This window comes from Sinocyclocheilus anshuiensis, unplaced genomic scaffold (genome assembly GCF_001515605.1).
Source record: "Sinocyclocheilus anshuiensis isolate Anshui unplaced genomic scaffold, SAMN03320099.WGS_v1.1 scaffold2, whole genome shotgun sequence".
Lineage (NCBI taxonomy): Eukaryota > Metazoa > Chordata > Actinopteri > Cypriniformes > Cyprinidae > Sinocyclocheilus > Sinocyclocheilus anshuiensis.
In genome coordinates, this window is record NW_015542337.1 from 978,567 (window position 1) to 1,002,028 (window position 23,462).

At 35.2% G+C, this 23,462-nt stretch overlaps 1 protein-coding gene and 1 long non-coding RNA gene across 2 annotated transcripts in view; both read left to right on the forward strand.

Annotated features, from left to right (window-relative positions):
• The window catches only part of LOC107691135 (pleckstrin homology domain-containing family A member 7-like), a 124,973-nt gene that overhangs the window by 89,864 nt on the left and 11,647 nt on the right, over window positions 1-23,462 (forward strand). The window contains exons 10-19 of the mRNA XM_016489620.1: window positions 5,343-5,810; window positions 7,249-7,780; window positions 9,172-9,255; window positions 9,533-9,640; window positions 14,050-14,103; window positions 14,372-14,455; window positions 21,061-21,129; window positions 21,262-21,342; window positions 21,421-21,570; window positions 21,764-21,865. Coding sequence (XP_016345106.1) covers window positions 5,343-5,810; window positions 7,249-7,780; window positions 9,172-9,255; window positions 9,533-9,640; window positions 14,050-14,103; window positions 14,372-14,455; window positions 21,061-21,129; window positions 21,262-21,342; window positions 21,421-21,570; window positions 21,764-21,865 — 1,732 coding nt within the window. The remainder of the gene's footprint in view (window positions 1-5,342; window positions 5,811-7,248; window positions 7,781-9,171; window positions 9,256-9,532; window positions 9,641-14,049; window positions 14,104-14,371; window positions 14,456-21,060; window positions 21,130-21,261; window positions 21,343-21,420; window positions 21,571-21,763; window positions 21,866-23,462) is intronic.
• Window positions 17,837-18,435, forward strand: LOC107691137 (uncharacterized). The gene is made up of 3 exons (XR_001634515.1): window positions 17,837-17,917; window positions 17,996-18,145; window positions 18,339-18,435. It is a non-coding gene; the product is annotated as an uncharacterized LOC107691137 (long non-coding RNA).

Genomic DNA, 23,462 nt, shown 5'->3' on the forward strand with positions numbered 1-23,462 from the left:
TAACCAAGGCACCAAATTGGGATCACGGCAGGATCTTGTGAGTTGTCATAGCAGCCCAACACTAATGAGACTAGTGTCAGCTTGAGCTGGCAGTCAGCGAGGCAGAAAATTAGACTGTGATAGTCCAGGATAAAAACGCCATTCTGAGTCATATCTTTTCATAACTTCATGTAGAGACTCATAGAGTGGCTTTTCATTCTCATAGATGCCTTTATGTTTGTGTTTTCCCGTTCTCCTTTGCCAGAGATGTCTTGTGTATACCATTTGTTTGGTGCTTTGAATGGAATCAGGCATGCTTACGCCTTGCCGTTTCAAGTCCGACTGTAGGAATGTGGGTTTCATGTTTTCTGAGAATCTCTGTAGGCTTTGTTTTGGTCCAACTTATTTGCACATGTGGCTATTTGTGCGAATACTCTTGAGTAAATGATCTGCAATAATATGCCCACGAAGTGCACATGCAATTTGTTCAATTGCACAAACCTCTTAGTACTCTTTATTTGGGCAAATCATAGTTGAACAGTTTAAAATTGTACAAGTAAATGGGTACTTGTACAGTACTTTAAATCTTAGAAGTATATTTAAAAATACTGTACTGCTAGATAATGTAATATTAAATTAAAGTTCTGTACTTACAGAATACTTTTAAAAGTATTGTACTTTGTCAGATGTCAAAAATAATATTTTTCTTTTATGTACATTTTAATAATTGTTTTAATAATCCTGTCATGCATTATGAAAATACACTTATTTTGATGTTAACTAACATATTCAAGCAGATAAAGTACTTTATTATAATTTTAACTGTAGTGTTACATTTAAATTTTAATATTTTATTAATTTACTACATTTTAAATGTACTAAATTGCAACTTCATTGTTACAAAAGTGTAAATACAAATATATTTAAATCTGTGACATACACGTTAATAGGAATTACATTATATTTTAGTTTGTGAAATATAATGCTTGTTGGTATATTCGCCAGTACACTTTATTTCAAACAATATTTCAAAGACAATAGAAGTAATTGTCCAATATAAAGATGTAATTAAGTACTACTTTAGTGGGCTAAAAAGCACTCTAAAGTTCAGCTTGCATTTAATATAAATTTAAACTATAATACATTTTCATTTAATTGCAATTAACACGCAATTAAGTGTCTTAAGTACATTCTTTTGTTATTTCCATTAAGTACTTTAAGTACTTTTTCTTTATGCTAACATATTTAAAATTTATTTATTTTATAAAAGGTATAGGTCAAATCTTTTAACATATTTACTGACATATTGCTCGAGACCTGCTGATATAAGAATTATAATTAACCTTTATTTGGGGTACTACTTGTGCACAATGCACATCTTTTAATATTAAGCCAGAAATGTGTTTTAATGTCATTATTGATGAGGATTGTATGATCTTTGAATAATATAGGTCTTTAAATGCAAGATATTTAAATTGTACCTGAAGTATACTTGCAATAGTTCCACTTTAGCAGAATCAGATATACTTCACTATATCTTTAGTTGGACCTCAGCACTACTTCCGCACAAGTAAAGTGCATTAAGTACTCAATTAGTTGTTCCATTTTAGCAGACTTTAAGTATGCCAGTTTAGTATACAGGTGCATCTCAATAAATTAGAATGTCGTGGAAAAGTTCATTTATTTCAGTAATTCAACTCAAATTGTGAAACTCGTGTATTAAATAAATTCAATGCACACAGACTGAAGTAGTTTAAGTCTTTGGTTCTTTTAATTGTGATGATTTTGGCTCACATTTAACAAAAACCCACCAATTCACTATCTCAACAAATTAGAATATGGTGACATGCCAATCAGCTAATCAACTCAAAACACCTGCAAAGGTTTCCTGCGCCTTCAAAATGGTCTCTCAGTTTGGTTCACTAGGCTACACAATCATGGGGAAGACTGCTGATCTGACAGTTGTCCAGAAGACAATCATTGACACCCTTCACAAGGAGGGTAAGCCACAAACATTCATTGCCAAAGAAGCTGGAATTGAGGCAGTAATTAAAGCAAAAGGAGCCCCTACCAAGTATTGAGTACATGTACAGTAAATGATAAAGTACTTTATTATAATTTTAACTGTAGTGTTACATTTAAATTTTAATATTTTATTAATTTACTACATTTTAAATGTACTAAATTGCAACTTCATTGTTACAAAAGTGTAAATACAAATATATTTAAATCTGTGACATACACGTTAATAGGAATTACATTATATTTTAGTTTGTGAAATATAATGCTTGTTGGTATATTCGCCAGTACACTTTATTTCAAACAATATTTCAAAGACAATAGAAGTAATTGTCCAATATAAAGATGTAATTAAGTACTACTTTAGTGGGCTAAAAAGCACTCTAAAGTTCAGCTTGCATTTAATATAAATTTAAACTATAATACATTTTCATTTAATTGCAATTAACACGCAATTAAGTGTCTTAAGTACATTCTTTTGTTATTTCCATTAAGTACTTTAAGTACTTTTTCTTTATGCTAACATATTTAAAATTTATTTATTTTATAAAAGGTATAGGTCAAATCTTTTAACATATTTACTGACATATTGCTCGAGACCTGCTGATATAAGAATTATAATTAACCTTTATTTGGGGTACTACTTGTGCACAATGCACATCTTTTAATATTAAGCCAGAAATGTGTTTTAATGTCATTATTGATGAGGATTGTATGATCTTTGAATAATATAGGTCTTTAAATGCAAGATATTTAAATTGTACCTGAAGTATACTTGCAATAGTTCCACTTTAGCAGAATCAGATATACTTCACTATATCTTTAGTTGGACCTCAGCACTACTTCCGCACAAGTAAAGTGCATTAAGTACTCAATTAGTTGTTCCATTTTAGCAGACTTTAAGTATGCCAGTTTAGTATACAGGTGCATCTCAATAAATTAGAATGTCGTGGAAAAGTTCATTTATTTCAGTAATTCAACTCAAATTGTGAAACTCGTGTATTAAATAAATTCAATGCACACAGACTGAAGTAGTTTAAGTCTTTGGTTCTTTTAATTGTGATGATTTTGGCTCACATTTAACAAAAACCCACCAATTCACTATCTCAACAAATTAGAATATGGTGACATGCCAATCAGCTAATCAACTCAAAACACCTGCAAAGGTTTCCTGCGCCTTCAAAATGGTCTCTCAGTTTGGTTCACTAGGCTACACAATCATGGGGAAGACTGCTGATCTGACAGTTGTCCAGAAGACAATCATTGACACCCTTCACAAGGAGGGTAAGCCACAAACATTCATTGCCAAAGAAGCTGGCTGTTCACAGAGTGCTGTATCCAAGCATGTAAACAGAAAGTTGAGTGGAAGGAAAAAGTGTAGAAGAAAAGATGCACAACCAACCGAGAGAACCACAGCCTTATGAGGATTGTCAAGCAAAATCGATTAAAGAATTTGAGTGAACTTCACAAGGAATGGACGGAGGCTGGGGTCAAGGCATCAAGAGCCACCACACACAGACTATTAAGTACATAAATATGTAAATGTATTTGTAGTATACTTAGCATGAAATAAATGTATTTCAAATACATTTTAGTATATTTATTTTTCACTATAGGGAAAATATACTTTTTCTCACAAGATACTGAATCTTATCTAAATATTAGAATAAATGCATCTCTTCTCAATCAGTACACAAACAATTACATCTCTACATACCGTAGATATTATCAGGCCTAAAGGAACAGCCGTTCATGTTAAAATGCAGATGGAGATTTGTCTGTTGTAGACTTTCAGTGTGTCTGAATACAAAGAGCCACTAGAGGCTATTTCTTTTTAGTCTGTGCAGCTTGGATATTATTAGTCTGACTGTAGAGTGAGCTCCAGTAGAGATAGCCAAGCTCCCAACAGCCATGTCTTCTCCAAATGTAGATTCACTGAGGGCCTGATTTAATCATGTCACGTTTAGACTGCTATATACGGACAATTTGAAGCCGGAATTAATTTTAAATGGTGATACTGAATAATTTTTCATTCCACAGTTGTTGTTAGAAGAAACCAAGCAATGAGTATTTGCAAAGTTTAACAGACTATTTAGTGCTCATTGTAGCGGTAAGACTTTGCTTATAACTGATATTTAAGCATTAAATGTGTGGTGCTTGTGCAAACCTCACTTCTACAATGCTAGATTCTTGTAGGCTCTTGCCAGGGTGTTACTTTTTAGCTATTATCATATTTAGCCAACCTTGTCCTTTTTTTGTTTAGTCTAGATTTAGTCAATGAAAACTTAGTCACATCTTCATCATGCTGTATAACTGTTAAACTGATACAAAATAATTTTTGCTCAAAATTATAATCGCAATGATTGTTGTCATTTGAAAAAATTTATTTTACATTTCAGGTATTGCACTTTCACCAATAAGCACAAACCAACAGAATGTGAATTTGTACACATGGTTTATTTTACCTATCTAGTGTACTGATTTATTATAGGCTATTTAATATAAAAAATAATATCAAAGACTTAAATATTATAGGCTAATTAATATATAAATTAATATCAAAGGCTTAGATATACACTCTCTCTGTCTACATTATAAAAACTGGTAAAAAGAAACAAAAAATATTATATTCCTAATAGTAATTCCAATAATTCCTAATTGCATTAATTTTTCTCTATTAAAACAACAGTGGTTGAGTAAGTTTTTTTTTGTTTTTTTTGTTGGTGTTTTCAGATCATCATCAGCGATTCCGCAATGAAGAGCGAGCACATGTGCATGGTTGCCAGATTGCAAAAATTAAGCAAAACACCGAGTAGAAAATGTATCTTGATATCTGTCAACTGCACACATGAAAGATCACGTAGTAGGGCACATACAGCAGTCCGCAATAATATTTTTTCTCCTTTTTTTTAGATGAAAATAGAGATTTTTGTATAGTTTTTAAAATACATTTTAGTCTTGCCTTTTATCATCAACGATATTGCATGTTGATGTAGTCATAGTTATCGTTTATTGACCTTATTGTCATCTCGTCATTGTCTCATTTTAGTCATGGGGAAAAAACCTCGTCAACGAACATTTTTCGTCATAGTTTTCGTTAACGAAATTAACACTACTGTGGGGTTGGTCAAGCGGTGCCTTTTTCTGCTACAGTGAGGGATATATTTAGTTTTATGAGCAGATTCCCTCATGTGTAAAGGCGGGGTTACTGTATGATCCAGACTCCATGCTTTGGAATGGTGTTAATCTAACAGACCTGACATGTGGCAGCATGATAACAGCATCATATAATAGACTCATAAAACCTCACTGACCTTTGCACATGTCATGTTTTCGCCGCACAGAGACGAGTCGGATCATCCAGACCAAGTGAACGTTTCTGAGAAACTCAAGCAGCAGGCTGTTCCTCAGACCAGCCACATCAACAGCTACGTGATTCCAGAGCCCGAGGTCATCCAAAGTGACGGGCTGCTGGAGGAGAAGCAGGAAGGATTTGTTGGAGAAGTGGAGATTCAGGTTGCTCCAAGAGAGATGGAGCCGGCGAGTGGTAAATCTCCAGCGAGGAGGATAGTGGAGGTGGAGGTTTTAGCTCCAGGGTCGACACCAGCATCCCAAGTTTCCTCTCGAGCTCCTTCAAGGGCCGTCTCGACCCTGCCAGTGCTTAGGAACGGTACGCCCATAGAGCAGAACGGCATGCCTGGGTATCAAAGGGGGCCTACACCGCCTTCTCAAACTCCTATTCAGGTACAGAGGAGGAGTGCACTGGAGAAGGTGGAGAACTGGGTCAAAGTACAGAAGGAAGAACGCCAGGGGTGAGTATATACATCTGTCGCGTATTTTTACACAGGCGAAATTCAAATTATTATAATTTTCTTACTGTTTGTGCCATGTAATGATATAGCAGAAGTAGTTAGAGTAGTATGGTGGTATGCTTCTCTGAATTCAGTCACAGACACGCTGTACAGAGAGTAGTTAGAAGAGTCAGATGTTACTGTGAAGAGTCATGGGATGTATCGCCCCCAAGTGGGTGAAATCTTAATAAATCATCCTGACAGAAAACAGCACCCCAATTTTCAGTTTGTCAAGTAGACATGAAATGCCATTCACAATTCATTTTACTTTTGTAATGTGAAATACTTATCAATTAATTTTAACAAGACAAGTCTTGCACTTTTTTATTTTAGGCATCAGGATGTGTTTGAGTTGTGAAAATTGGGAAAGTTGGAAAAAATATTTGATGAAACTTTTTTATGTTCTTTAGAATAAAATAAAATAAACCAATCCCTCAGTAAGACTTTGTTTATTAAAAATAAATACATTGCAATTTAAAAGTTATGGGTCAGTAAGATAGATAGATAGATAGATAGATAGATAGATAGATCAGTAATTAAACGTATCAATTTATTTAGTAAAATTAAATGAAAACACAACCTTATTGTTTAAATATTTCACAATATCCTCTTTTACACACTACTGCTGTTTAAAGATCTCTCTTTTTCACAATAAAATTAGCTTTTTCAAAAAGTTTTTCTTAATAATATGCTGAATATTATTAATAATATTATTAATATATTATAATTTATATTAATATCAGATAGGATGCATTACATTTATTAAAAATTACAGTAAAGACATTTATAATGTTAAAAGATTTCTATTTCAAATAAATTGTTGTTCTTTTCAACTTTCTCTTCATTAAAGAATGCTGACAAATTGATCACTGTTTCCACAAAAATATTAAGCAGAACAACTGTTTTTAACATTTCTAATAAGAAGAAATGTTTCTGGAACACCAAATTAGCATATTAAAATGATTTCTAAAGGATCATGTGACACTGAAGGCTGGAGTAATGGCTGTTTAAAAATTTAGCTTTGCCACCAGAGTAATAAATTAAATTTTATTTACATTTCTATTTTAATATATTAAAATGAAAAGAAAGTTATTTTAAATTGTAGTAATATTCCAGTTTTACTGTTTTTACTGTATTTTTAATCACTAACTGTAGCCTTGGTGAGCATACAAGACTTCATTGAATAAAAATGTAAAAATCTTACTGATACCAAACTTTTGAACGCTAGTGTACACAGTATATATATAATAAACATAGCATAAATTTATGTTTTAATTTTTATTAATTTAATTTAATTTTAATTTTGGAATCGAGTTTAGTGACCCTGAATATCCATTTATTTTGTCCAAATAATGCATAAAAAATGTAAAAAAAATAATAAACAATTTGGTTGTCACAGGTTTGTATCTACGGATGGCACAATTCCACGTCGGACCCCTTCCATTCATCCGAAGTACGGCACAATAGACAAATACCAGTCTTTACCAAAGACCGTGCGGCAAAGCCCACCAACCGCTCACCGTCAGTTGTCCAGTGAATACAAATATTCCCATGACCGGCTTAATCATTTCCAGATAACCCATGGCCACAGCCAGCGACCTGCGACGCACGACAACACTGTGTGGCAGCTCTACGAATGGCAACAGAGACAGCAGTATCGCCACGGCAGCCCCACCGCCCCCGTGTACACTCCCGCTCCAGACTACTCCACCGCCGTATCCTCCACCAGAGTCAACTCAGACGTTGCTCGCTCCATTTCTGTGCCTCCGACCCTGGCAGATATCTCTCCACCGGGGCCTCCTGGGCCCAGACTGCTGTCTCCACGCAGACCCCACACGCCTGCAGAACGGCTTACAGTCAAACCTCTGGAGGACAGGCCCACTGTGGAGGTGCCACCATCAAACTCTCCTCACCGTCTACGCTCCTATAAGGTCAGTAGGTGACAAGAACAACCACCCTGTTTATCCATAACATCACAATCCACAGTAGTAGTATTTACAAGAAAGTCTGTGGGATTATGGAGGATTTTGAGGTTACACAAAGTACACTGTACTATTCAAAAGTTTGGGGTCAGTAAGATTTTTTGTATTTTTAAAAAAGTGTCTTATACTCACAAAGACTGCATTTGATTTTCAAACGTACACTAAGAGCAGTAATATTGCTAAAAATTATTACGATTTAAATATATATATTTTTTATTTGAATACATACTAAAATATAATTTATTTTTTGTGATGCAAAGCTGAATTTTCAGCAGCCATTATTCTTGTCTTCAGTGTCACATGATGCTTCAGAAATCATTCTAATATGCTGATTTGGTGCTCAAGAAACATTTCTTATTTTTATCAATGTTTAAAATATTTGTGCTGATTCATTTTGCATGGATAAAATATTAAATATTAATGTAATGCATCCTGTTGAATAAAATTAGTATTTAATTTTTGTAAAAAAAAAATATATATCACTATGACATGACCCTAATGACACTAAGCTTGTAAACATTTTCAAGGAGCAAAAATGTCTGGCTGTAAGGTTTAAAGCTCTCCTTTAAAAGACGTAAGCATTTTTTCCCCCGCTTTATTGACTTTGAACGATTACATAAACACACTTATATGCGTCAGAATCACCGACTTTGCAAGTATTCTCATAAACAAAGTGATTTAGGTCTTAAGAGAGAGTAAACAGCTGAAAAAGAAAACGCATTTGTAACAGTATATTGGATCCGGACTTCGGTCTTAAAGGGAAACCTGTCTTAATATTCGTCCTGTCTGCCATTCATATTAATCAAGCAACAGTGAGAGAAAATCTTTCACTGCTCTTGACTTAATCATTTTTGTAACTTTAATAAGAAGAAAGTATAATAATAATAATAATAATAATAATATCTATCTATCTATCTATTGGATTCTATGGATTTTATTCATCCAAGAATCATGGAAAAATGTATCACGGTTTCCACAGAAGTAATTTTTCAACAATGATAATAATACAAATGTTTTTTGAGCACCAAATCAGCATAAGGGAACGATTTCTGAAAGATCGTGTGACACTGAAGACTGGAGTAATGGTTGCTGGAAATTCAGCTTTGCCATCATAGGATAAAATTACATTTTAAAATATATTAAAATAAAAACAGTTATTTTGAATTCTAATAATATATTACTGTTTTTACTGTATTTTACTGAATAAATAAATGCAGACAGCCCCAAACTTTTGTAGTGTAGATAGTATTATTATAGTGTTATATGTTGATGAGCATGTGTTTTTGATGAAATATATTTAAATGTGTTGATCTCTTTTCATTTTTTTTATCATTCTGCAGTCGGCCACAATAGAAAGACGCTCAATGCCTCCATCCAGCTACATCACACATACAGTCAGTGCACCCAGCCTGCATGGAAAAACAGTAAGACATTTTTTTCCACACAACTTTGGAAAAATATTAAGCAATTACAAATACTTTTACATTAAATTTTACAGTTTAGTTCGTCTCTTTTGCGCCGCTATTAATGAGTCTATAAGATATCAGCAATCAAAGTGGCATAAAATGAATGACACCCAAAAAACCTCTGCTGGTGGAGCCAGTCCTCTTCTTTTCATGGCTGCAATGGGCATTTGTGTAAATAATCTGATCACACAACTCTCTCTCTGCCTTGATCGTACCCTCACAACCTGTGGTCCAGCCGGAGGAGCTCACCCTTCTCCTCATCCAGTTACGGAGACACCAGGCCATGATGGCAGGTGTGCGCAACAATGCGCTGGCCCACCTCCAGCAGTTGTCTCGGGTGAAGGTCAGGGCTCGGCCTGCTTAGCTAGCACCTCTCATTACTAGCGTGCCTCTGCTGCTGTTATTTACCCGCCTGGCTCTCTGTAGCTCCCTTGGCTTTGTTACATGATGCTTCTTTGTATTGTAGCGTAGCATGGCATGTCATGCTTAGGGGCTGTATCTGGCTGTCCCACCATCGGCATGAATTGTATATGCAATCGGTCTGAGGCATTATGCATACTACATGAGTATGCTTTGCTGTTGCTCCAAAGTTTGAAAATACAAAGATCAAAAATGTTTGCTTTCATGGAGTAGGTGTACGCTGGAGTCTGTGGTCCCCATGAAACATTATCTAAAGTTCTGGTTTGATCTGTTGTAGGATATGCCTAGATTATTTCAACAGTAACGTCATGATAATCATGCTTTGTTATTGGTAGTAATAATATGTGTGCAGAAGTGTGTTGCTCTAAGTGTAATTGCTTTGGTTTGTACTGAATGCGTTGGCGTCAAGGACTGAGGTAAAGTTAAACGAATATTCAGTAACACCTTACAATAAGGTCTCATTTGTTACTGCATTAAGTAACATGAACTAACAATGAGCAATATATTTTTACAGCATTTATTAACCTTTGGAAGTGTTAGTTTATAAAAATGTTAATGTTCATGTTAGTTCACATCACAGTGCATTAACTAATGATAACAGATACAACATTTGATCATTAGTAAATGTTGAGATTAACATTAATAAAGATTAATAAATGCTGTAGAACATTTAAACTCACATTTAAACTCATGTCGTTCCAAACCGATAAGACCTTTGTTCATCTTCAGAAGACAAATTAAGATATTTTTGATGAAATTCAAGAGCTTTCTGACCCTGCATAGACAGCAATGCAACTGAAATGTTCAAGGCCCTGAAAGGCAGTAAGGACATCATTAAAATAGTCTATGTGACATCAGTGGATCAACCGTAATATTATGAAGCTACGAGAATACTTTTTGTGTGCAAAGAAATCAAAAATAATAATGACTTTATTGAACAATTTCTTCTCTTCCGTGTCAGTCCTCGGCACGCGTTCATGAGTAAACACACTCATAAACACACTTATATGCGTCAGAATCACCGACTTTGCAAGTATTCTCATAAACAAAGTGATTTAGGTCTTAAGAGAGAGTAAACAGCTGAAAAAGAAAACGCATTTGTAACAGTATATTGGATCCGGACTTCGGTCTTAAAGGGAAAGCTGTCTTAATATTCGTCCTGTCTGCCATTCATATTAATCAAGCAACAGTGAGAGAAAATCTCTCACTGCTCTTGACTTAATCACTTTTGTAACTTTAATAAGAAGAAAGTAAAATAATAATAATAATAATATCTATCTATCTATTGGATTCTATGGATTTTATTAATCCAAGAATCATGGAAAAATGTATCACGGTTTCCACAGAAGTAATTTTTCAACAATGATAATAATACAAATGTTTTTTGAGCACCAAATCAGCATAAGGGAACGATTTCTGAAAGATCGTGTGACACTGAAGACTGGAGTAATGGTTGCTGGAAATTCAGCTTTGCCATCATAGGATAAAATTACATTTTAAAATATATTAAAATAAAAACAGTTATTTTGAATTCTAATAATATATTACTGTTTTTACTGTATTGTACTGAATAAATAAATGCAGACAGCCCCAAACTTTTGTAGTGTAGATAGTATTATTATAGTGTTATATGTTGACGAGCATGTGTTTCACGAGACGCATGCTTGTGGTGCTGCTGATGCAGGAGCTGGCGTTCTGGCGTAGAATGTCCATCTCTCAAGTCATCCTCTCTGACTTATTTAAACCAGAATATACAGATGATGAACTAAGAGAGATGGACATTCTGCGTCAGAATCCCGGCTCCTGTGTCAGCAGCACCACAAGCATGCGTCTCGTGAACCCCTGAACTTGTGAACGCGTGCCGAGGACTGACACAAAAGAGAAGAAATTGTTAAATAAAGTTGTTATTAGGGCTGCACGATTAATCGCATGCGATATTTAACGCGCATCTTATCAGTAAAGCCGGTTCTGTAATCAGCGGTAAATCTCCATGCTTTCTGACAAGATGCGCGTTAAATATCGCAGGCGATTAATCGTGCAGCCCTAGTTGTTATTTTTGTTTTCTTTGCACACAAAATTTATTCTTGTAGCTTCATAAAATTAAGGTTGAACCACTGATGTCACATGGACTATTTTAATGATGTCCGGAACGATTTCTGAAAGATCGTGTGACACTGAAGACTGGAGTAATGGTTGCTGGAAATTCAGCTTTGCCATCATAGGATAAAATTACATTTTAAAATATATTAAAATAAAAACAGTTATTTTGAATTCTAATAATATATTACTGTTTTTACTGTATTGTACTGAATAAATAAATGCAGACAGCCCCAAACTTTTGTAGTGTAGATAGTATTATTATAGTGTTATATGTTGACGAGCATGTGTTTCACGAGACGCATGCTTGTGGTGCTGCTGATGCAGGAGCTGGCGTTCTGGCGTAGAATGTCCATCTCTCAAGTCATCCTCTCTGACTTATTTAAACCAGAATATACAGATGATGAACTAAGAGAGATGGACATTCTGCGTCAGAATCCCGGCTCCTGTGTCAGCAGCACCACAAGCATGCGTCTCGTGAACCCCTGAACTTGTGAACGCGTGCCGAGGACTGACACAAAAGAGAAGAAATTGTTAAATAAAGTTGTTATTAGGGCTGCACGATTAATCGCATGCGATATTTAACGCGCATCTTATCAGTAAAGCCGGTTCTGTAATCAGCGGTAAATCTCCATCACCTGCGGGCTTTCACATTCTGATGTCACATGGACTATTTTAATGATGTCCTTACTACCTCTCTGGGCCTTGGACGTGGTAGTTGCAATGCTGTCTATGCAGGGTCAGAAAGCTCTCAGATTTCATCAAAATATTTTAATTTGTGTTCTGGAGATAAACAAAGGTCTTACGGATTTGGAATGACATGAGGGTGAGTAATAATGACAGAATTTTCGGTTTTGGGTGAACTATCCCTTTAATTGTTAGTTCATGTTATCTAATGTGGTTAACTAATGTTAACAAATGAAACCTTGTTGTAAAATATTACCAAATATTCTTTTGTTTCCAACCTAATGTCAATGTAACACACTCAGAATAATCACTTTCTTAATCTATACTTTTGTTTTGTTTTCCTGTAAAAAATATAAACATCCCTAAAACAAACATAAATTTACTTGAGAAGTGAAATCACATAATATATTAATTAAGACTTATTTTTGTTTTATGCTTAGGTTAAGGGTTAAAACATACTTTTAGGTTTATGCTTAAAACAAACTATTTGCTGCCAAAGGGAAAAGGGAGAAAACTTAGTATGTTCTATGAAATATAGTGTAATTTCTTAATATCTTACAAAACATTGCTTCTCAAGTAAATTTACACTACTGTTCAAAAGTATGGGGTGAGGGCAACTGATGATGAAATTAATTATACTGATCAAAAGTGAGAGGAAAGACATTTATAGTGTTGCAAAAGAAATAAACACTTTTGTTTTGAGCTTTCTAAAAAAAAATATAATTAATTAAATCTGCAGTCCGTAACTTTTTTGTGTTCAAAATTTATATAATAAGCGAGTACACCATGAATTCATTTTCCAAACTGGCTTGTCCTGGATCACTACGGTACAGCTATAATAAGTGTTTATATTTGGACTATTTCAGACTGGTTCGGGTCGGTCCCGCTGCGGAGTAGCCCAGTACCTGCGTGATTTGTCATAGACATAAACAGAGAGAAGTAGCTCCGGCTACAATGTTCTTCCGCAAGATGCTCACAGTTCTGTTTATTAACCGCTAGAGCACCAAAAGTTACGGACTGCAGCTTTAACTAATTAATTAATCACGGAATCAGCATATTAAAATGATTTCTGAAGGATCATGTGACACTGAAGATTGGAGTAGTGAAATTCAGCTTTGCCATCACAGGAATAAATTACATTTTCAAATATATTAAAAATGAAAACAGCTATTTTAATTAGAAAAAATATTTCACATTATTACTGTTTTTGTTGTATTTTAATCCAATAAATGCAGCCATTGGGCATAACAGACTTCTTTTAAAAACATTTAAAAAATCTTACCAACCCCAATCTTTTGAGCGGTAGTGTGTATAGCTGTCACTTGCATGTAAATGCGAACAATGTTCAACAAAGGAGTATGTGGTATCGAGCCAGTAGTGTGATATGTGTAGTTTGTCCCAAAGCTGGCACACCAGGTGCATAGCCAGCTATTGCTTCAGTGCTAGTGCAGTGTTACACTAAAGTGTGTGGTGGATAGATAAAACAACTCATTAGTGTTAATTAAAGAGTAGAAGAGTGCCAATTGAAATGTTTCCTGCTACTTACAGGCTGATGACACATACATGGACTTGAAGAAGGACCTGGAATATTTAGATCTGAAGGTGGGACCTCTCCATTTCTGTCTCTCTTATTCCTGTCTTACCTTCTTCTTAAACCTTCTGTATTAACACACTAACACAGCACAGAAAGCTCACTTGGGGCGAGGAATCAAGCATTTGCTTTATTTCAGAAATTGATTATATTTAGTATGCTAACTTTGTGGCATAATCAGGAATTATAGAATGGTAATGGTAATAGTAATGATCCAGTCGAAGCGTATATAAGGCTGGTCCTCCTTTGACTATAACTGTCTATCTCCGTTTGCCACAGATGAAAAGTTTAGAGCCATTGATCCTCATGGTTCACAGTGTGTTACAAACCTGCACTGCGGGGGGTTTGAGACCACTCTGGAACGTAAGCACTGTCGGCATCCAGAGTGTCCGCATTCCCATTGCTTTACACGGTGCACATAGCTTTGTGTTGGCACAAGCCTGGCATGCCTATCTTCCCTGCCTTTTGTGAGTGATATGTTGTGCTGTGGGTATGTGTGATTGGGTCAATGAGACAGCAGGTCTGGATGGGATGGGCAAGCTCAGTGCATGTGCAGGGAATGATTCAAATTTAGCCAGCTGATTCACCAATGCATTCTGTTTCTTTCTTTAGCAAACTATTTATCTCATTAATTTGATGTCTAGTAATTATGTGTAGCTTTCTAGATGATCTGTATGTTGTAGCAGTAGAATATTCCTCTGAAACGTCCCTTACGACCTCCAGTATCAGTGTTGGGGAAAATACTTCTTAAATTCTTAATTCCTCTTGAAACAATTATTCAGAAAACTTACTAGCTTCACTACAAGCTGCTAACAAAAAGTAGCCAACTACATTGATGGGGGCAGTTTTCAATTATACAGTGGGTACGGAAAGTATTCAGACCCCCTTAAATTTTTCACTCAGATAATATGATATAGTTAAAAAGAGCAAGAGTAATCTGGCACAAAATCAATAAGTAATATAATAGTATAATGATAAATAATATAAATTAGGCTAACAGCATCCAACTTAATTTAAAACAATACAATTAAACAACACTGAAATTTCTATACACTATCATTCAAAAGTTTGGGGTCAGTAAGATTTGCGCAAGATTTAAGTGCGTTAAATTGACCAAAAGTGACAGTAAACACATTTATAATGTTACAAATGATTGCTGTTCTTTTGAATTTTCTATTCATCAAATAATCCTGAGAATATATCAAAGATATTATGTAGCAGAACTGTTTGCAGCATTGTTAATAATAAGAAATCAGCATATTAGAATGATTTCTGAAGGATCATGTGAGACTGGAGTAATGGCTGCTGAAAATTCAGCTTTAAATAAAAATTTTTTAAATTAAATTGTAAAATGTAATAATATTTCACAGTATTACTGTTTTACTAGGCTACATTTTGATCAAATAAATGCAGCCTTGGTGAGCATAACATTTTCAAAAACAAAAACAAATAAAAATAAAAAAATCGTACTGACTCCAAAACTTTTGAAAAGCAGTGTAACTAAATCAAAAACAGTGCTAAAATAATTTCTTTGCTTTTTATTGCTAAAAATATTATACTAATAACTGCATATCACTACAAAAAGAATACATAAAATGCTAAATGCTAATTTCATTTAAATGAATCATCCAGATTATTTAAATTGGCCTACCAATTACTATTTGATTAGAAAGAGACATTTAAGTTTGACACTTCTCGCTTGGTTGCAAGGCTGTGTGTGAAATAATGTAAATTTGAAACCAGCTAAGCTAAGTTGTAGCTTTGCTATTTTAGTTAGTTCCTCCCCCACACTGTCCAGTTCATTGTTGTCCAGAGCTTTGGTTTCTTTTATGAGTTTACCATGCAGCGTTTTCTGTGGAGGCTTTATTTTAGACATTGCATTTATGTCCCACAGCTGTATTCTGTTGGCATGAAGATCAAGTGAGACAGACACCATCCTGCCATTGTGCTTCCAGAAAGCTTCAGCTCCTACATCTGTGCATTAGAAACGAAGAATACTGTCTCAAAGCTTCTCACTGTGACTTTTAGTACAGTGGCCATTGTATAGTGTTGGTCTTGCTTCGCTTGTGTTGAATAGATGTGTTTCTGTCTCTGGAGCACTAAGACAAGGAGGCTTTTTCTGTGAACTGTCTAATAGGTGAGTGGGACAGAGACTCTGAAAGGACGGCCGGCAAAGCCAGTGAAGGTGGCAGAAAGTGATGTAGATGTGAGTATAAAGGACAAATCAGTGTCTTACTCTTTAATTACATATTGCTATGCACAAAACATAATTATTTCATATTATTTAGCTCAATTTCCTGGTCTGAACTGGTCCATAATGCTCTGTTTGCTACTGCAGGTGACACTGAGTCGATTGTGTGAACAAGACAAAATACTGCAAGAGCTTGAGTTCAGACTCAGTGGACTTAAGGATGATAAGGTGAGGCAAATTTGACTTTTATTTTGATCTTGTTGTTCTGGGTATGTCAGTGTTGTTATCTTTGTTCTTTCTTTCTAGGACAAGCTTGAGTCTGTTCTGGATGTGTCCCACCAGCAGATGGAGCGGTACAAGGATCAGCCGGCTCATGCTGAGAAGATCGCCTACCAGCAGCGACTTCTTCAAGAGGACCTGGTGCATATTCGAGCTGACATTTCTAGAGTTTCAACGGTGAGTATATTATGGGATGTAGACCTACAGTGCTTCCCATCTCCATTCATCCATATAATATAATATACATCCATTCTCCAAATCGCTTGTCATAGGGGTCACGGGTAACATCATATTTAATGTAATGTGTAATAAGTAAACTGGTTGTTGGTGTAGAAAAAGCTTTAATTGTTCATATATTTGTATTGTTCAGGAGATGGAGAGAGCGTGGGAGGACTACAGCAGGCTGGAGCAGTCAGTGGAACAGCTGAGGGACGTCCTGCAGACTCAGATGAATCTCTGCACATCACCTCAGGTCTTTTTTCTCTCCATTTCTTAATCCTTTTTTATAGTCCTGTCTTTTTTGCTATCATGATTTTCTCTCACCTACTTGATTAGCTGCCTTATTCATTTTTATACATTTTTACATATAAATATGCAGTCACCTTTACCTAGAATCAGTTATTCTAGTATCATTGAAATACAAAGTTCTGGCATGAAACTCTAGATGACGCAGTCCGATAGATCTAACTCAGTATGACATAATGACATCATTATCACATGTCACAGCTGATTGGTTCTCTCCTGTATCGTAGCCAATGAGCTCTCTGCTCAACATTCAAATATTTGGCTAATGCTTGTGGTAGCAGTTGCAGCACACTTAAAAAAAAACCCTCCACCTTCCCCAGCTCCACCTGTATAGATCTGCTTTGGGGTGATCATGTGTGCTATGTGGGTTATTCACATATGTTATATGTGCAGCAGCAGTATTTCTTGTGGATGTATTGGCAGTAGCAAGTCTCAGTACTTGCTCTGCAGCAGCAGCAGCAGCAGCAGCGTAGCAGATCTATTCCGCTAAGACCAAATACATTAACATTGTCATGTACATTACCATGCCAATCCCTCCGAGAGTTTTCATGACAGAAATACAGAGTTTTGGCATGAAACTCTAGATGGTGCAGTCCGATAGGTCTAACTCAATCTGACCTAATGACATCATTATCACATGGCTTTACTCTTTAATTACATATTGCTATGCACAAAACATAATTATTTCATATTATTTAGCTCAATTTCCTGGTCTGAACTGGTCCATAATGCTCTGTTTGCTACTGCAGGTGACACTGAGTCGATTGTGTGAACAAGACAAAATACTGCAAGAGCTTGAGTTCAGACTCAGTGGACTTAAGGATGATAAGGTGAGGCAAATTTGACTTTTATTTTGATCTTGTTGTTCTGGGTATGTCAGTGTTGTTATCTTTGTTCTTTCTTTCTAGGACAAGCTTGAGTCTGTTCTGGATGTGTCCCACCAGCAGATGGAGCGGTACAAGGATCAGCCGGCTCATGCTGAGAAGATCGCCTACCAGCAGCGACTTCTTCAAGAGGACCTGGTGCATATTCGAGCTGACATTTCTAGAGTTTCAACGGTGAGTATATTATGGGATGTAGACCTACAGTGCTTCCCATCTCCATTCATCCATATAATATAATATACATCCATTCTCCAAATCGCTTGTCATAGGGGTCACGGGTAACATCATATTTAATGTAATGTGTAATAAGTAAACTGGTTGTTGGTGTAGAAAAAGCTTTAATTGTTCATATATTTGTATTGTTCAGGAGATGGAGAGAGCGTGGGAGGACTACAGCAGGCTGGAGCAGTCAGTGGAACAGCTGAGGGACGTCCTGCAGACTCAGATGAATCTCTGCACATCACCTCAGGTCTTTTTTCTCTCCATTTCTTAATCCTTTTTTATAGTCCTGTCTTTTTTGCTATCATGATTTTCTCTCACCTACTTGATTAGCTGCCTTATTCATTTTTATACATTTTTACATATAAATATGCAGTCACCTTTACCTAGAATCAGTTATTCTAGTATCATTGAAATACAAAGTTCTGGCATGAAACTCTAGATGACGCAGTCCGATAGATCTAACTCAGTATGACATAATGACATCATTATCACATGTCACAGCTGATTGGTTCTCTCCTGTATCGTAGCCAATGAGCTCTCTGCTCAACATTCAAATATTTGGCTAATGCTTGTGGTAGCAGTTGCAGCACACTTAAAAAAAAACCCTCCACCTTCCCCAGCTCCACCTGTATAGATCTGCTTTGGGGTGATCATGTGTGCTATGTGGGTTATTCACATATGTTATATGTGCAGCAGCAGTATTTCTTGTGGATGTATTGGCAGTAGCAAGTCTCAGTACTTGCTCTGCAGCAGCAGCAGCAGCAGCAGCGTAGCAGATCTATTCCGCTAAGACCAAATACATTAACATTGTCATGTACATTACCATGCCAATCCCTCCGAGAGTTTTCATGACAGAAATACTATTATATGTTTTCTTAATATTTAGAATTAGTTAGTTTTTATTAGTTTTGGTAATTCGTTTTAGTTTATTTTGCTCAGTTTATTTTAGTACTTAAACTAAATGAAAATAAGAAATGTTGACTTGGCCAGAGCTGGGTAATAACTGATTACATATAATCTGGATTACATAATCAGATTCTAAAAATTAAGTATTTGTAATTAGATTAAAAGACATTTTAAAATACTCGTAATCAGACTACAGTTACTTTTTTATTGATTACATGATTACAGATTCACGCAACATCAATAAATTATTCATGATTTATTGATTCTCCCTAATTCCTCTTTTTCATCTTTTAAATGTTCCTTTCTAAAATAACCTAAATCATTTCTGAAGTGTTTCAACATTGCATCAACTACTGATGAACACATTATTTTTTATTTGAATAACCAATAACCACGTTATTTTACCATGTATTTCTATGTCTTTGGAAGGCTTTTGTCTTTCAGACACATTAAAATGCACAAATACACAAACTTTTTAGTCATCTGATACACTTTCACCTAATATATTTACTTGAAGTACCTATGAGATTTTAAAATAAATATTTTAACAATAAAGTATCCCATTTGCAAGTTCACGGTTCTTTGATTTACTTGAAAGATTTTAAAATAAATATTTATTAAGTATCACATTTGCATGTCCATGGTTCTCTGACGTTTCTGACGTTGCACATGACATGCAGGTAAAAAAATAAAACCTTTCCGTACCCACTGTATAATTATCAGATAATATGATATAGTTAAAAAGAGCAAGAGTAATCTGGCACAAAATCAATAAGTAATATAATAGTATAATGATAAATAATATAAATTAGGCTAACAGCATCCAACTTAATTTAAAACAATACAATTAAACAACACTGAAATTTCTATACACTATCATTCAAAAGTTTGGGGTCAGTAAGATTTGCGCAAGATTTAAGTGCGTTAAATTGACCAAAAGTGACAGTAAACACATTTATAATGTTACAAATGATTGCTGTTCTTTTGAATTTTCTATTCATCAAATAATCCTGAGAATATATCAAAGATATTATGTAGCAGAACTGTTTGCAGCATTGTTAATAATAAGAAATCAGCATATTAGAATGATTTCTGAAGGATCATGTGAGACTGGAGTAATGGCTGCTGAAAATTCAGCTTTAAATAAAAATTTTTTAAATTAAATTGTAAAATGTAATAATATTTCACAGTATTACTGTTTTACTAGGCTACATTTTGATCAAATAAATGCAGCCTTGGTGAGCATAACATTTTCAAAAACAAAAACAAATAAAAATAAAAAAATCGTACTGACTCCAAAACTTTTGAAAAGCAGTGTAACTAAATCAAAAACAGTGCTAAAATAATTTCTTTGCTTTTTATTGCTAAAAATATTATACTAATAACTGCATATCACTACAAAAAGAATACATAAAATGCTAAATGCTAATTTCATTTAAATGAATCATCCAGATTATTTAAATTGGCCTACCAATTACTATTTGATTAGAAAGAGACATTTAAGTTTGACACTTCTCGCTTGGTTGCAAGGCTGTGTGTGAAATAATGTAAATTTGAAACCAGCTAAGCTAAGTTGTAGCTTTGCTATTTTAGTTAGTTCCTCCCCCACACTGTCCAGTTCATTGTTGTCCAGAGCTTTGGTTTCTTTTATGAGTTTACCATGCAGCGTTTTCTGTGGAGGCTTTATTTTAGACATTGCATTTATGTCCCACAGCTGTATTCTGTTGGCATGAAGATCAAGTGAGACAGACACCATCCTGCCATTGTGCTTCCAGAAAGCTTCAGCTCCTACATATGTGCATTAGAAATGAAGAATACTGTCTCAAAGCTTCTCACTGTGACTTTCAATACAGTGTCCATTGTATAGTGTTGGTCTTGCTTTGCTTGTGTTGAATAAATAGATGTGTTTCTGTCTCTGGAGCTCTAAGACAAGGAGGCTTTATCTGTGAATTGTTTATTAGGTGAGTGCGACAGAGAGTCTGAAAGGACGGCCGGCAAAGCCAGTGAAGGTGGCAGAAAGTGATGTAGATGTGAGTATAAAGGACAAATCAGTGTCTTACTCTTTAATTACATATTGCTATGCACAAAACATAATTATTTCATATTATTTAGCTCAATTTCCTGGTCTGAACTGGTCCATAATGCTCTGTTTGCTACTGCAGGTGACACTGAGTCGATTGTGTGAACAAGACAAAATACTGCAAGAGCTTGAGTTCAGACTCAGTGGACTTAAGGATGATAAGGTGAGGCAAATTTGACTTTTATTTTGATCTTGTTGTTCTGGGTATGTCAGTGTTGTTATCTTTGTTCTTTCTTTCTAGGACAAGCTTGAGTCTGTTCTGGATGTGTCCCACCAGCAGATGGAGCGGTACAAGGATCAGCCGGCTCATGCTGAGAAGATCGCCTACCAGCAGCGACTTCTTCAAGAGGACCTGGTGCATATTCGAGCTGACATTTCTAGAGTTTCAACGGTGAGTATATTATGGGATGTAGACCTACAGTGCTTCCCATCTCCATTCATCCATATAATATAATATACATCCATTCTCCAAATCGCTTGTCATAGGGGTCACGGGTAACATCATATTTAATGTAATGTGTAATAAGTAAACTGGTTGTTGGTGTAGAAAAAGCTTTAATTGTTCATATATTTGTATTGTTCAGGAGATGGAGAGAGCGTGGGAGGACTACAGCAGGCTGGAGCAGTCAGTGGAACAGCTGAGGGACGTCCTGCAGACTCAGATGAATCTCTGCACATCACCTCAGGTCTTTTTTCTCTCCATTTCTTAATCCTTTTTTATAGTCCTGTCTTTTTTGCTATCATGATTTTCTCTCACCTACTTGATTAGCTGCCTTATTCATTTTTATACATTTTTACATATAAATATGCAGTCACCTTTACCTAGAATCAGTTATTCTAGTATCATTGAAATACAAAGTTCTGGCATGAAACTCTAGATGACGCAGTCCGATAGATCTAACTCAGTATGACATAATGACATCATTATCACATGTCACAGCTGATTGGTTCTCTCCTGTATCGTAGCCAATGAGCTCTCTGCTCAACATTCAAATATTTGGCTAATGCTTGTGGTAGCAGTTGCAGCACACTTAAAAAAAAACCCTCCACCTTCCCCAGCTCCACCTGTATAGATCTGCTTTGGGGTGATCATGTGTGCTATGTGGGTTATTCACATATGTTATATGTGCAGCAGCAGTATTTCTTGTGGATGTATTGGCAGTAGCAAGTCTCAGTACTTGCTCTGCAGCAGCAGCAGCAGCAGCAGCGTAGCAGATCTATTCCGCTAAGACCAAATACATTAACATTGTCATGTACATTACCATGCCAATCCCTCCGAGAGTTTTCATGACAGAAATACTATTATATGTTTTCTTAATATTTAGAATTAGTTAGTTTTTATTAGTTTTGGTAATTCGTTTTAGTTTATTTTGCTCAGTTTATTTTAGTACTTAAACTAAATGAAAATAAGAAATGTTGACTTGGCCAGAGCTGGGTAATAACTGATTACATATAATCTGGATTACATAATCAGATTCTAAAAATTAAGTATTTGTAATTAGATTAAAAGACATTTTAAAATACTCGTAATCAGACTACAGTTACTTTTTTATTGATTACATGATTACAGATTCACGCAACATCAATAAATTATTCATGATTTATTGATTCTCCCTAATTCCTCTTTTTCATCTTTTAAATGTTCCTTTCTAAAATAGCCTACCGCTTATATACCGTCGTAGAGTCTTTCAGTTTGGTGGACATTCACACAAAGACAAGTCACCGGTCAGGTGGCTATGCAGTATTTGACCACTGGATTTACAAGAATCATTTCTGGTTTAAGAAGTGTTTCAACATTGCATCAACTACTGATGAACACATTATTTTTAATTTGAATAACCACTCAGTAGGTTATTTAACCATGTATTACTATGTCTTTTGAAGGCTTTTCAAACACATTAAAGGGCACAAATTCATGTTATTTCTTATTTACATATAATGCAGGCATTCCCAAACCTTTTTGTCATCTGAACGTAACATATTTACTTGAAGTACCCCTGAGATTTTAAAATAAATATTTATTAAGTATCACATTTGCATGTCCATGGTTCTCTGACGTTGGTTAATAAACAAATAAAACAAATAAAGTATGACATTTTTTAGTAAGTGTTTTATTTTAATTGATGTTATCTTAAAATTAATTATAATTTGACATTTTTTTATCTAATTAATTATTAGCTTGGAGTTCATTTACGAACCCCAGTTTGGGAAACCTTGACATAGGGCTGTGCAAAAAATCGAATGCGATTTTCATGCGCATCTCTTCAGTCAAGCCGCTCCTGT